The sequence below is a fragment of the Drosophila obscura genome, unplaced genomic scaffold (assembly GCF_018151105.1).
Source record: "Drosophila obscura isolate BZ-5 IFL unplaced genomic scaffold, ASM1815110v1 contig_150, whole genome shotgun sequence".
In the NCBI taxonomy this organism is placed as follows: domain Eukaryota; kingdom Metazoa; phylum Arthropoda; class Insecta; order Diptera; family Drosophilidae; genus Drosophila; species Drosophila obscura.
In genome coordinates, this window is record NW_024542736.1 from 5,219,343 (window position 1) to 5,234,126 (window position 14,784).

General features: G+C 46.1%; 1 protein-coding gene across 1 annotated transcript; it reads right to left on the reverse strand.

Moving 5' to 3' along the window:
* Positions 1-168: 168 nt before the first annotated feature.
* Positions 169-12,950, reverse strand: LOC111068269 (transcription factor Sox-9-B). The gene is made up of 3 exons (XM_022357644.2): positions 12,599-12,950; positions 2,654-2,800; positions 169-1,856 (listed from the first exon to the last, which is right to left on the reverse strand). Exons 1-3 carry the CDS (start codon positions 12,796-12,798, stop codon positions 629-631), a joined length of 1,575 nt encoding a protein of 524 aa, XP_022213336.2. The 5' UTR covers positions 12,799-12,950; the 3' UTR covers positions 169-628.
* Positions 12,951-14,784: the final 1,834 nt, after the last annotated feature.

Below are 14,784 nucleotides of genomic sequence, written 5' to 3' on the forward strand. Positions count from 1 at the left end.
TAATTAATTATATTTTAATAGATCTATTTCATATTTAATTGCTCATATTTTTCATACACTTCCGTATACACTAAGTTCTACATGTATTTTATTTTTAGAGTTTGCTAAAACTATATTTATTTATTTATTTTATTTCTGCCATTTAACTTCATGCATCACTTTCGAGGTACATTTTATGAGCAATCGAAGTAATTTTACCATGGAATTGTCTTGCATTTGTTTTCGCATTTCTATTGTGAGAATAAATTCCCATCAGAATCGCATATTGATGAGGGGAGAATGCAGCCATAAAGGAAAATCGCAGCGATTAGCTTAAATTGCACAAAATCTTCCAAAAAGACCCTCGGAGCTCAACACAGAAACACACATAGACACACACACAGACACAGACACACACACAGAAACACATTGCACAGACAATAAACCAATAAACGAAAGACATTCAAGTGACCCATAAAGAGGGGGAGCTCCAACGCAGGACAGCAAATGCGCAAATGAAGTATCTTAGGGATTGACATAAGTGTAAGTGCCCCAAAGATGATGCTGCTGCGATGGATTCTGGTGCGGGTGCTCGTGCTGCTCCTGCTGGTGCTGGGGATGCGAATGGGACTGCAATTCCTGCTGCGTGTCAGGCACACCGAGAGCAGAGGGGATGTGTATGTGGATTGGCGAGTGGCGGAGCCCCAGAAACATATGTTGCATGGTGGGGGCCAAAGTTCGTGCTCTGACTCTGTGCGGGGGGGTAGCCCAACTGTTCATAGTAGGCGGCGCACTCGACGACCGCCTGGGAGCTGGCACTGGCGCTGGAGCAGGCCGAGCTGAGCGAGGCGGAGGAGTTCAAAGGCGGCGAGTGATGGTGCGTCATGGGCAGCATTTGATCCATGAGATACTGGTCAATTTCCTTGGGATCGATGTCAGTGGCTGACTTGTAATTTAAGGCTCCACTGGCCTGTGACGCGCTGACGCTCGTTGTGGCCTGTGCCACATGCGGATGGGGATGCGGATGGGGCTGCTGCTGCTGCTGCTGCTCTTGGAAATCGCCCACTCCAAGGCCCACTCCGTGGCCCACTCCTCCCCCAGCGGCAGTGTAAGAGTAGCCGGGATAGTTCACCCCCCGACCATTGCTCGCATAGCCTGCATAGCCATTGATGTTCTCCAGAAAGTCCATTTCCGGGCCCCCCTGCGTCTGCTGCTGCTGCTGCTGGCTGTAGTTGACTTCGCCCAGGGCTATGTACTCGCGGCCAGCATCCAGCAGGACCCCGTAATCCGTGTGCACTCCATTACTGCTGGGCTCGCTCAGCTGCCGGAGCAGCAGACTGGAGCTGTTCAGGGAGACTCCTCCTGCAGTGGGCTTCGCGGAGGAGCCGCTGTACGGCGTGGCCGGCGGTGTCAGGGAGGAGAGCGAGCTGGCCGTCGAGCAGGGCGAGTCCAGACCTATTTCGCTGTTTAGACTGAGGCCCTGCTCCATGAGGCTGGCGGCACAGGCACTGTTCAGGGACTTCATGAAGGCCTCGTTGCTGAAAACATCCGTGGTGGAGGTGGAGGTGGAGGCGGAGGCGGAGTTGGAACTGGAGCTGGACCCCGCTGTGGAGCACAGATTGGATCCGTTTACCTTCGCAGCACGCCGCTGGCCACTGGAGGAGATCCCCGAACTGGAGCTCCGCTGCTGCCTAACCGAGGCAGGGTTGGCCCCGGTCGCTGCTGTGGGTGCGACGCCCTCCCCCTGCTGCTGGGGCATGACCCTTGCCTTCTTGCGGCGCGGCTGGTACTTGTAGTCGGGATGCTCCTGCTTGTGCGTCATGCGCAGCTTCTCGGCGAATTCCATAAACGGCTTCTTATCGCTATCCTTCAGATTTCTGCGAATCAGAAAGGGAAACAGTCTGTGTCAGTGGCACTGGCAGTCGATTTTGAATTATTTATTGGTCTACAAATTGGTCCAGCCCCGGACCATTCCCAATTAGCCGAGGCGGATGCTTATGCTGTGCCCCCCTTATCGGCCAGCGGCAGATTCAACTTCTTATCGGCTGTGTGTGTCGCCCCGCGCGCTCAACTGTGAAATTTTAATTTCGAAACGAACAATATTTTATTACAAACAATATTGTATGGCATGTGGAAGCAACGCCGCTGTGGCGCAGATTGGGTCAATCTTTGGCCTGACAGTTCTCAATTAATCCAGCGATGTCAGATATGGGGAGCCACAGTGGCAAAGTAATGCGAACAGCGCTATAAAGTAAGGATGCAGGGTGCCTCCAAAGGTACTTAGGGTACGGCTTCGGCTTATCTAATTTTAGATTTTTCTGAAAATTCAGCAGGCTGCCAACTGTCTGCTAATGCAATTCCCTGTCCCTGTAGCAACCTTAAAGGAGAGATTTCCCTCCACTATTCTTTGCTATTCTTTTATTTCCCCTACAAGTTGCATCTTTGCCCGGCACTCGCAGGAACGACAAGTGGAGCTTATAAAAGACACTTTCCAAGTGGTTCATGCCCCAGCGTTTACGCTGTCAGAGACGTGCTGCCCACCCCACCCCACCACCGTGGTGCACGCTCCCTTTTTGCGTGTTTCTTGCTCTGCCTTCTGACTCGAGTGGTCGTGGTCGTGGTCGTGGTCCCTACTACTACCATCGCCATCTCCGCACGGGGTATATGTACTTACTTCCACAACTTGCCCAGCGATTTGCTAAGTTCAGAGTTCTGTAGATGCGGATACTGCTTGGACATGACGCGACGCGCTGCCTGGGCCCAGACCATGAACGCGTTCATCGGACGCTTGATGTGCTCCTTCTTGCGATCCGTGGGCGCCCTGCAAGAGTTTGAAAAGTATCAGAAAACAGAAATCAGACATCAGACATCAGACATCGGAGATGTGCGGGGAAATTCATGGGAAAATTGTAGCGGCTGCACAAGTGCGCAGTGACTTGCTGGCCAGGAAAATAAGTTTTCATTAATTGCAAAAAGAACGTCCACGAAAGAACACTTTTCCACAACAACAACGAATAATGTCAAACTGAAAATTGCAATTAAAACTTTTATTTGCCCATGGGCTAAGCGAAAAAGAGCGTATAAAATTGCTTAAAAAGAGAAAGAGAGACAGAGAGAGAGAGCGAGAGAGAGAGAGTAGTAGAAGTAGAAGTAGAGAAATAAAGTAAAACGTGAGCAAACAAGGCCACAGGCCATAAAAGTTCAAAAATTGCAGTCAAAATATAGTTTTGCTTTTGCGATTGAGGAATTTGCTGCGCAGCGGGAAATGGCAGTGAAGTGAAAACAAAAGCAATCACGAAAGTCCGGAAAAATCATCAAAAATCATTGTTGTGAAGAGAGCGAAAGAATACTCCAAAAAAGCTGAAATTTCGGTTTAGATATCGATTTTAGCATTCTGTTTGCTCCAAATTTAATTTGAATTGTTTGAGTGTTTGCCCAAAGGCTTGACACTCCATCGAGGGGCAGAAATACATATTTATTGCATATGCCTTAGTCGACTTTTAAATACCTACTACTTGGATCCATATCTAAATATTTATGGGGGATAGACAGTGAGATATATAATAAAGGAATATTCTTTGTATCTTGTTCCTGTTTTCTAGGCCTCAGTCTCTCCTTTTTTTCTACTTCCCTTTTTGTGCAACAAATTCGATCCGAGCCCATTCAAATAAAACTGACGAGGCGTATGATAACTTCTTGGCCACAATGCCATACATGCGAGTACATAGCAATGCACAGATACTCTTGCGATATACTCCCCCTATATATCTCTGCATCGAGTATACATATATGTACATACATGCATGTGTATACCCTCTCACACATTGTCTTTATTCATTTTTATTTAGCATGTTCTAGCCCCAAAGACTACAATGAAGGCACAGATTCAATCAAATAGATAGGCGTGCCAAAGGGGGGCGGGGCTTGGGCTGGATTGGGAGGCCCCGTACATAGTACAATGCCAGAGATTCCCCTTCTTAAGGGCCATCTACTACCATAGAGCCATGTATGTACGCACATACACATATATTGAATTATTTATCCTAAGTCAACATGATCAGGGCAACAGATTTGTTAGGTAAATCTTTCAATTGAGTTGCCAGCGACTGTCTCTATGTGTGTGTGCGTATCTATGAGTGTATGTGAGGGGGAGTGCTAATGCTCACTCTCTGTGGCAGTTTATTTGATATGCCTGGCTGCACCCTGGCTGCCAGGCCACAACAAATTCAACTCAGCACAACAAAAAAAATATAAGGCAGACACCGTTTTCAATCAAAGCGAATCAATAAACAGATGTTCTCAGGTGTTTTTTCCAAATCTCTGCACTCAAATCGAAGCAAATAAAACACAAAGTGTTCCACATAAATATAATTCCACACGCATGCAGAAAGAGTTGTGTGAAATGTGCTCTATTCTCCTTTTACTTGTGTGCAACATGCAGCATGATTTTTGTGTCCTTGAAAAGCATCTACTGAGAGGCACCGAACAAGTTTTGCACATCGTTAGACGTACATACAAACATGGGTAAATATGTGAAGAATTCCTGAGGGCTCATGGTCTGTTAAACTCACTTCAAAGATTCCCAACATTCCTAAAAGCGGTTTAACTTTAAATATATTTTCGCAACAAGCGATTATCATCCGAATGGAAGTCATTGAAAGTGAATTGGATATGTAGTAGAACAGGCAAGGAAATATATAAAGTATATTTTTCAATTCCGCTTTACTTCACGCGGATAGCACATATTTTATCCGTAAAATTTGACCTGCGCAAAAAGCCTGTTTCGGAAATCACAGTAATGTAGAAGACAAAAAGTCACTATTTTTCCGCGAATAACTCGTCCGCCCTATGTCGTGGTAGCGCATCAATGGCTATAAGCCATTTCTATACAACGTAACTTTGAACTTTGAAAAATCTCAAATCGAAAGAAATTTTTAATTACTTTTATGGATTCTTCGTCACTCAATCAAATCTGAACCGCCTTTGCCCCTTCGATGTAAGTAAAGCCATTCGAATTTTCTGGATTTGGTTATTCTTTGAATTTATTCGTATCCCCAGAACGAGGTAATTGTGGAATAGTTCACCAAGTAACCTTTCCGGGGTGACTATTTGCTGGAATCAAATTGGATGGCCTTTTGTGAATTTATATATTTCTCTGATATTTCATTTGAATTTATGAATAAATGCATATTCCTGGAACTATTCAGCGAGACTGTTTTCAACACGAACTCGGACATTTCGATGTACCTATCCGATTGTAAAAATCATTGAACCAAAAATCTCTTTATTGCATTCACAAAATTATAGATAAATGGTTATTGTTTTTTCTGTCGGAGTTTCAACTCAGTGACTGATCAACGTACATTTTAAACGAGCAAGCAAATACATAAAAGGAATATAAAATAACTACAAAAAAGGTTTAAGGAATGAATGAATCCTTTGGCTGTGCTTTTCTAGGTGCAAAGCTCTTCTAAGTTTCTCTCTGCCTTCTTGAAGAACTGCTTCCCGCCTGGACTTAATTATGGGTTTGCTTGAGCCCAGGCTTATTAAGCGATTAAAAACGCGCCAGGCGGACATCAGAGTTTGGGGAGGATTGTCGGCCCGAGGCTCTGCTTATCTGCCGTTGGTATCGTCGGCGTCGTGATCCCATCTCCTCCTTCCCAACGCCATTGTATCTGTGTTTGCTTGTGGATGCAACTCTCACGCTTGACAGCACGCTAATCAGAATCAAGTGATGTTCGTTTGGCTGTACTGGGAGATGCTGCAGTGCCTCCGCCTCCTCCTCCTACACTGCAGCCGCCTCATGAGGAATGGCAGCATCCCCCACAGGCACTTGGCAACTCAAGCACGTCTTCATTATTATACCCTCGCCAAAGAGGGTATTGCGACTCTGACAAGGCAATTGCAGCGCACAAAAGAAAGCTGAAATATTAGAAAAGCCAATTGAGAGTATCCCAAGCTTCGTCTTCGAAGAGCAGGCTTTTGCCTTGCCATTTTCTCTGCCTGTTGTTGCATTCGGAGATGCGCAAATCTCATTAAGTGATATCTTCAAGTGGCCATTGGCTTGCGAGCAAATATGAGAAATGAGCAAAGACCGCCAAGAATTTTGTTTCGTTTTTCCTACATTACGAGTACATCGTTTATTTTTTTTTTTTATTTTTTCATTTTTCGTTTTTGCATATTCCAGAGATACGAGTACTTTGTTGGCTTTTGTGGGCGCATCTCTTTATCAGCCCTGCCATGGACCATTAGCGGGTTTTGTTATTAAATTTGGAATGAGCATTGGTTGGGGGAGGGGCGGGGAGGGGAATACCCGTAAAGTCCAAATATTTACAGCTTTAACAGAGCCCCACGAAAATTTCCATGCCCATTTTCATATAATTTTCGTTTCCAATTTGTAAGCGCATGTCAATGTGGGGACAAATGCGCCTAATTAGCGTCAGAGGCGGGTGGAGGTGGAGACGTCTCTGCGATTTTCACAAGTTCACAAATATGAAATGTATCTAACAGATACAGTGCGTGTAAACAAATTGCAGCCGCCGCCACAAAGCAGCAGCAGCACCAGCAGCAGCACCAGCAGCAGCCCAAGCAGCTTGTTTGCTTAGGCAGCAGTCAGGGCACACATTTTCCCACGCACTCCGCGTCGCGTCGTTTCTTCTTTTACGACACTTTTGTCAAACACAAATTTGAGGCACATTGAAATGCATCCAACGGATGCAGTTGCTCGGAGACAGACTGCCTGCTGGCTGTTTGCTTTGCGGTCTTGGCTCACAAAAAGTTAGTCCGAAAAGGTGGTCAAACATTGGGAATCAGAATGAGAGCCCCCGAGATAAGCCGATAAGGCTGCTACCGTGAGAGTTGCATCCGAGTTTGCTCAGCTTTTGTGTGGCTGTTTGTCGAGTGGAAATGAGTCCGCATTGGCATTGACTTTGAAACAGTTCTGGGAAGCAGATAATCATCTGGGTTTTGGCTTGGGTTAGGTTAGGGATTGACTGACTGGGCCGAAAGGAAACGAAACCCTTCAGAGCCTAGTTTGCTTTTAAGCTTTCGCTTTTTCTTTCGTTTTAAGCCGACTCTTGGCCCACTTCATCCAGGGACCATTCTCTGTTATCATTTCATTTGGCACTGGCTCTCTGCCTCTGCCACTTCCCCTCTTTCCTTTTTTTTTTTTCAATTTCCAAGTCAATTTATTTTTACAGCACGGCGACTGTGCCGCACTTGAACGAAGTGGCGGGGCAGAGCTGGAGCCGAAAAAGGACACCCATTGACCGCCTGGGTGCTGGGAGGAACACGATGTGAGTATCTGACTAGGCGTGAACGTTGCCACATGGCTGGAATGGGATGCTTGGGGGCTGGCAATGAAGAGCGACAGTTTAAGTGCCAGGCGGGAGCTCCACCGAAAGAGCAGAATCCAGCATCGCTTCGGTGTTGTTTTTCCTGTTTGTGGATATGCGGGTGGATGGGTATTTGGGTGGATGGGTGTTTGGCTGGGTGTGTCTAAGGTCGCTTCATTGGTACAATCAATGGCTATATAGGATGTCAGCCAGCTAGGCGACATGTCCCTGATGATTTGATGATTGTCGTGAAGTGGCCCCGAATCAAACACTATCCAACAAAGGCCTCTGCTACCATTTAAATATTTATTGCACCCCTTTCCATGTGTCCCATGAATCATGCCAAGCCGAAAGAGACAAACCGTTTGCACACCTTCAAATATCAGACACACAAATGCCATGTGCATACATACATTTGAATGATTCACCGAAATGCAAATGAAATTCATCGAATATTTCCATACAATCATCGAGTTTCTTCCCATGAAGTCTAGTGTAATCTCTCAGAAGTGGGAAAATTCGCCTCTGCTTGGCTTTGCCACACCTATTTACCTCTGGTGATTTTCCGTGCAGCCATCGAGCAACACTGCTGAAAATGGATATCCGGTTAGTCGGCATCCGAGCCATCCATAATCTCGTGGGTGTTTCTGCCCTCGGAACCCCAGCCAGGCCACAGGATTGCCAGCACCATCGATAGGGGGGGGAGGCAGAGGACATCAATCCCTGAACTGTTGAACCCTTTTCGAAATGGCATATCGAACGGATTTGCTGGTAGCTGTACTTGGGCTAAAAGCTTATGACCGGATCAGACATGCGTTCAATTTTATGCGAAAATGTTGTTTAATATTTTGCAAAACACTCACAAAAGGGGAAAGGAGAACAGCGAACAGAGCAGCACAAAGCACAGAGCTGTGAAGAAGTGCAGATACCCTTGAAGGGGATATGGAACAATATTGATCAGAGAAATGAAAGCAATTCGTAGCGCAAGGGGCATTCGTTTTATGGTAGCTAAAGTACTTTAAATATTTACAATCAGCAACAATTGTATAATTCCAAGAAGCTCTTGTGTTGTGTTTCCCTTTCCTGATTACTTTCCCACTGCTGAAATCCGAACACACTCTGCACTGCAGCTCATCAGTTTGATGGCCCCTCTGCTGGCTGCTCCCAAAAGAGTTTCACGGCCTATATGGGAAATCCCTTGCAGATTTATCTCACGAATCCTTCAGTCCCAACTGGCTTTTATTCACATCGCACATCATGAATGGCGCGCCGTGACTCATTCGGTGATGGCGGGACAACTTTTCGGCCATTGTCGCGTTCACCTGGTCATAAAATCTCCACCCACACCCCACCAGGGGGCCACGCTACAAAATGACAACAAAAGAGCAGCTCTGGGGAGAATGTTCCCCCGGGCTTAATGGGGTTCGAATGGAAGAAGGTCCTGCAGATTCCTGCAGCGAACAAAGTGCCAGCCCCCCAAAGTATGCTAAGCGAGGAGTAGTCGTCGCGTGGGGGGGCTGAAAACTTTTCGGTTGGCATTTGTGGTTATGGCTACCGCAGCGACATGGACACGGACCCACCGTGCCACAGCAACAGCAACGGCACCACCAGCGGCAACAACAGCAACAAAATCAATATTTGTCTTGTAAGCCTCACGTGTATCCCAGTTCGTTGATGGCGCCGCCGCTGCTGCTGCACAAACTTTTGCCTGTTGGTCACCAGAAGGTAGCATATCTATGGGTTGGTAAGGGATAGGAGAAGGACAGGATGTAGAACAGCAACAGCTAGGAACATATCTGTCGTTCTTGTCAGCCTCACCATCCTCCTCACACAGTGAATAAAAATCCACTTGTAACAGAATTAATTTCCAAGGATTTTTCCCTGCTGTTGCGATGATCATCAGATTGGGAATCCATAGAGAAATCTGTCAGTTTTCTCTGGGCAGTTCCACTGTACCGCACCCCCACGTCGTATGGTTCTCCCACAATTAACCGCACGGAAGGGAGTCACGTGGTTAGACCCTCTACTCTAGTCTGCAGCTCCCTACTGCCCCCCACATGGGGTGTAGGGGAGTGTTGGTTTAGGCTGGCCGAGATGACTTGTTGGGGCGCATGTAAATTGACTCGTCGCCGCATACCCGAGAAAGAACATCCCACCCTGGAAAGAACTATGTAGTGTCTCTCGGTGATATCAGAGCTGGAGCTGGGACCGGGGCCGAGGCCGAGCTCCCCACCTGGTCGTGGGGTGTGATAACACCTCGGGCCGGACACCCAGATAAGCAATAAAATATTTATAACGTCGCCAAAGTCGGACAGGGAGACGCGGTTCCTCCTGCCCCATATCTTATCGTCGAGCAAATAGAGTACGGCGCATAAGACTCCACAGCGGTTGGCAGGAAGGGGCTGCTCCAACATGCAACATACGGCAACCCTCGGCAAAGTATGGGGCGACATATGTGTTATTTAATAACAAACCCTCCTATAACTACACACGGGAATATGTATCTGTAAGTGCGAGTATCTATAGGTATGCGAGGGGCTGCTCAAGTGGCTGCTCGGCATTTTGTTATTCCTATTTTTATTGGGCTTCGTTCTCGAAAGTGATTCACTCGAAATTCGTTTAACCAAATCAAACAGAAATATAAATTCTGATGCGACACCCCAGAGAGAGGGGGGGCCATAAAAAATTAGCAAAAAGAAACCACATTTTCAGCCTTAGGCGACACTTGCTATGCGCTTCATACGGGGCATGGATGGTTGATGGATTGATCAAGGGAAAGAGTGTGAAATCTGTTCTAACTTAAAGTGGAAGAACGGGATGATAAAAATCAGAAATTCTTTACGAAAACGCTCAAGGAAAATCCAGCAAAAAATTGTATTTCCATAACCACTTCTTTATTCTGGGAGACTACTCTATGGCGCCTATTTCCAGATTCATAAGGCTTGGCTTTTGTTATGCAAATGTATCCACAAGCTGTAAAAGAGTTCCAAGAAAAAGTGACACTTAAAGGGGAAGCTCTGCTGATGCATAAATCTGTGAAATTTATTAATATCTAAGATATTAAATAGTTGAACTATTAAAACTTTTCAGTCTCATATCTCTATGCTGATTCTGGTTATACTCTTCAAAGAAGAGTTTTAAATTCCCTATTCTATAGTTCATAAATCTCACCTATAAAGAATAATCCCATCATCCTTCCATCCATCCGCCCTTTAATTTTCATTTTTCAAAAGGAATGTTAAATCATTTTCTGCTTTCATCTGCGCCCCCTCAAAAAGGGTGTAGCAATTAAATTCCTTCCTTTTACAGCATTCTTTAGAAATTACAAGATTCAATCCAGATCCAGGTGACAGGGGGAATTCGGGTGGGAATTCCGTATAGAGAGCGAGGAGAGCAGGAGGAGGGACATGCCGATGTGCATTTAAGCGATTTTAAGTGGAAATAAACAAGGCTCATAAAGCGCAAGGTAAACAATTTCTAGTGTGATTATGGGGCGGGAAAAAGGGGGGGAGAAAAAGGGTGTGGTACGTGGCGGGGTGGACTGTAGCAGAACAAAACTGTGCATAGATAGAGGCAAGAAAATGGCGCCCATATCCTTGTGCAAACACACACGTGCTCTTGACAGCGCTTTCTGCACAGTTTCCAATGAGGGGCCAGCTCCCCCCCCTGAGAAACGGTAAGGGGAATACATGCTCGCCCCAAGGATGTTTGTCCCTGGCCATCAGCGGGCCCCCCTGTGGGGGGTTTGATAAGAAACAGCAACACGAGAACAAAGAAGCGACGAGGCAACAACTGACAAACACAGACACGACAGAGAGAGAGAGAGAGACCGAGAAGGGAGCCGAAGATACAGATACCCTTGAAGATCTATCGTTGCGATGATTGCTGAGTAAAGATAAAAAAAATAAAACTGTAGAGCTCTTAAGGTTTTAGGGAATATCTTCGAAACTAATGATTGCATAAATCTTTGAGCAGGAGGATCTATGACACTATCTTAAAGTTGAGAGGGACGTGGCTCTCTGCTCATTGCAGTACGAGTTACTCTCCGAAAGGGCATCACAAAAGACCAGTAGGAGGATGCACACAGTCCCAGAAATTTGCTAATTGCTGGACAAACACCAGAGGACGAAGACGCAGATGAAGATTTGTGAAGGAACTAACCAAGGATCACAGAGATCAGGCCGCGGTTTCGCTGCTGGCTTTCTCACGACCTGACGATCTCCAGCGTCTCCTAGTCATCTTTTGTCAAGTGTCAACGGCAGTGCCTGCCTGCCAGTCAGACTGTTCTGCTCCGTCTTCAGTTCGGTTCGCTTTGGTACAGTTGATTGGGTTTACGTTCTGTTTGTGGTTGGTTACCCTACGAGTATCCCCACAACCCCAGCACCCCCCTATCTGGTTAGCAGTTAGCATCTTTACGCTAAAAACATATTTATTCGCTTTTTATGCCTGAATTGATTTGTCTCCGTCGTTTTCTTCGACATTTTCGAGTATCTTTCAACGCCGTCACACATTTATTGAAGCTTGTATTGCTGTATCTCTGTATCTCTGTGTCTTGTATCTTTTTCCTTTTCCTATTATTTGTGCCTTTGGCCAATTTGTTGCTTCCCCCCTCCACACACACGTTCATCCATTTGTTGGTTTGTCTAATATGTGTGAATGTGTAAATTCATTTTATTTACATATGCCGACAGATTCCCTATCGTTTCGTTCTCCTCTCTCTCGCTCTCGCTCTCTTTCTTTATTTTTTCCTTCCTCTCTTGCTTTGCGGTTCGCCAACATTTGTTTATCCAGTTAAATAAAAGAAAACCCATACATGCATTATAGAAATTGTGTTAATCAGCCACATCGTCGAAGGTGGGAGAACTCTACTCGTATGCCTGCCGTACGCGCTTAGTCATTCATGGGCTCAGAATGGGTTCATTGATGACTCGATCTGCTCTTTAGGGAATAATTACTGGCGCTAAAAGGGGAAGCTCACCATTCCCAGCCTACACTGCACCGATAAAATCCCTGTCTCCGATTTATATACCATCCACAAATTGGGTCTAGAGAACCTGGAAAGATATAGATTAAAAAAAAAACTAAGCCTGCTTTTCTGCCCAAATCACCATTCGGGACTACTGCGAGATCCAAGACTAAGATCTTTCCAAGTATAATCGAAATATAATAATTGTCAACTCTCCTCAAAGACTCTCCTCGAAACACTTGTTGGATGAATCTATGACACCCCGTCTGTATCGATTTGCATATATCAGACCTTCCCCTCGTTTTTGTCGATCACTTACTTGGCTGAGGCCTGTACCAGATTCCAATCGTAGCCCTCGAGGACCTTCATGACAGCGCTGGTGATGCGCTCATCCTCCTTGCGGCCGCCCTGTCCGGCGGCACGCTTCTGCTCCGCCTTCAGAGCATAATTGGCCAGAACCAGCGTCTCCACGGGCTTGGCCCGATCCTTGGCGCCATTCGAGTCGGGACTCTCGCTCATCTCCGCAACGCAACAAAATATGTACTTCAGATCTCAGATTCAACCACCGACGGCAAGTGGCGACATAAGCTCATAAACACACTCAGATCGCGGGCACAGAGCTGATCTTTCGCTGTTTTTTTTTTTTCACCCACACAGATATTGAGACAGACTCTCGGAACAGATCGGAAGACGATGCGAATCGGTTCTGTGGTACGAGACACGACGAGGCACCGCGGCTGACGAGCAAACTGCGACTGATCTTTGGGGGCCTGGAGCTCGGCCCGAGTGCCCCAAGACGAGCTCGGCAAATGCCGTCGGATCGTTCAGATAAGCTAAAGACGGTGGTTGGTTGGATCGTTAAATGGCTGAAAGGGTGGGGGATAGCGAGGGACGGGACGGGACGGGACTCGACTGCCGCTGATGATACGCGGCGGGGGCGAACATAAAAATCGCGGTACGCGTGTAAACATTAACATGTTCATGTGAAATTAGGTGGCCCCGGAGCGGGATCGAAGATCGTGGGGATGGGTATGGTGATGGGGATGGGGATGGGGTTGGGGGTGGAACTGGGACGTTCTGGGACTGGGGGAATCGGTTGACGATTGTCGCGCACAGCGAAGAGCGAAGAGCAAGAGACACATAAATCGAAATGGAAACAGAAACAGAAATTAGTAACACTTTACAGCCACATGTGGATTTATGACACCTCCGACATCGTGTCGGGGGTGGACAGCGCTGCGACTGGGCCTCACTCTCGGGATCGTTAGGGACCTGCCACTTGTTGCAGCTGTATTTGCCGGGGGATGTGATATGGAACCCACCTGAATGGGCATAAGGGCTGAGGGAATAACGATGGCTAATGAGGAGTCGATACGATCATTAGGGATTTGGGGGTTAGCACAAGTGAATGGAATAATATCTTAATAATGGGGCGAAGATCGATGGGTTCCCAGGGGTTACTTTTTTCGTGGCTCATACTTGCGGATCGTTTGTATACATTGATAAGACTTCATTGCAGGAGTGTCTCTATCTAAGTAGGGGGAAAGTATTTCTTGAAGATTAATTTCCATTGATGAGCATTTGATAATGCAACGAATCAGTTCGCGGAGGTATATAATTTCCTCATAATACATATACTATCTTCCACTACAGCAACATCTATCCAAGGCTCATTTGACACAAAAATGGAACCTATAATCTGATTTTGCTTTATTTTTCTCATATTTCTCGCCCCAAAAATAAGTTTTTGAACGGGTCAGGTGATCTGCTCGGATCCACTTTGCTCCGGTTTTGGTTCGAAATGTATTCACGGGCCAGCGCGTATGAGAAACGTGCCTAACCCCTTGAAAAGAAAGAAAGGAGCGACCGAGGGGGCCGGGCCTATTCATTTCACGATCGTAAAACCCCGAAGAAGTGTATTTTTGTTACGCTTTTGTTTACCAGCTGGTTTCAACTGGCAGTTATAGCATACAATCTGTATCTGCATCTATCGAATAACTTTTATCCGGCAGATTTTTGTTGAGGGGGGGGGATGGGATTTTTACAACTTTATAATTTTTACAACTCAATTAACTTTTTTTCAAACGCCGCTGCCGCCGGCTCCGATGCGAAGAGATCGAAACAAATCGAAGTAACAAAAAATTAAACAATAAAACAGAAAAATGCATAAACGGAATCATAAATACCTAGACCATTTCAGATACTCTCTATCTATCTCTCTCGCTCTCTCTCTCTGTCTGTCTGTGTCTAAACGCTCGCAAAGATTAACAGCCGAAATTATTACTAGCCAAAGGAATATGAGGAAAGGAAACAAAAACTAACTCCAAACTGACGTCGCAGCAGCGCCCGTTTTTTGGAAGTGTCATAAAAGACATCAAAATGAAAACTATATAGTACTCCATAAAAACCACATCGGCTTGAGCTAGAGATGGGCAGCCAGCAGAAACCACTTGGTATGCAGCAGCTTAGATCATATGGAATTTATTAGTGGAGGGAAATTACGCA

Excerpts from the sequence above, each read along its gene's own strand:
- LOC111068269 (XM_022357644.2), bottom strand. The coding sequence starts at position 12,798 with ATGAGCGAGAGTCCCGACTCGAATGGCGCCAAGGATCGGGCCAAGCCC. Across the intron at positions 2,801-12,598 it reads CTGGTACAGGCCTCAGCCAA|GGCGCCCACGGATCGCAAGA; the intron begins GTAAGTGATCGA and ends AAACTCTTGCAG. Across the intron at positions 1,857-2,653 it reads TCGCTGGGCAAGTTGTGGAA|AAATCTGAAGGATAGCGATA; the intron begins GTAAGTACATAT and ends TCTGATTCGCAG.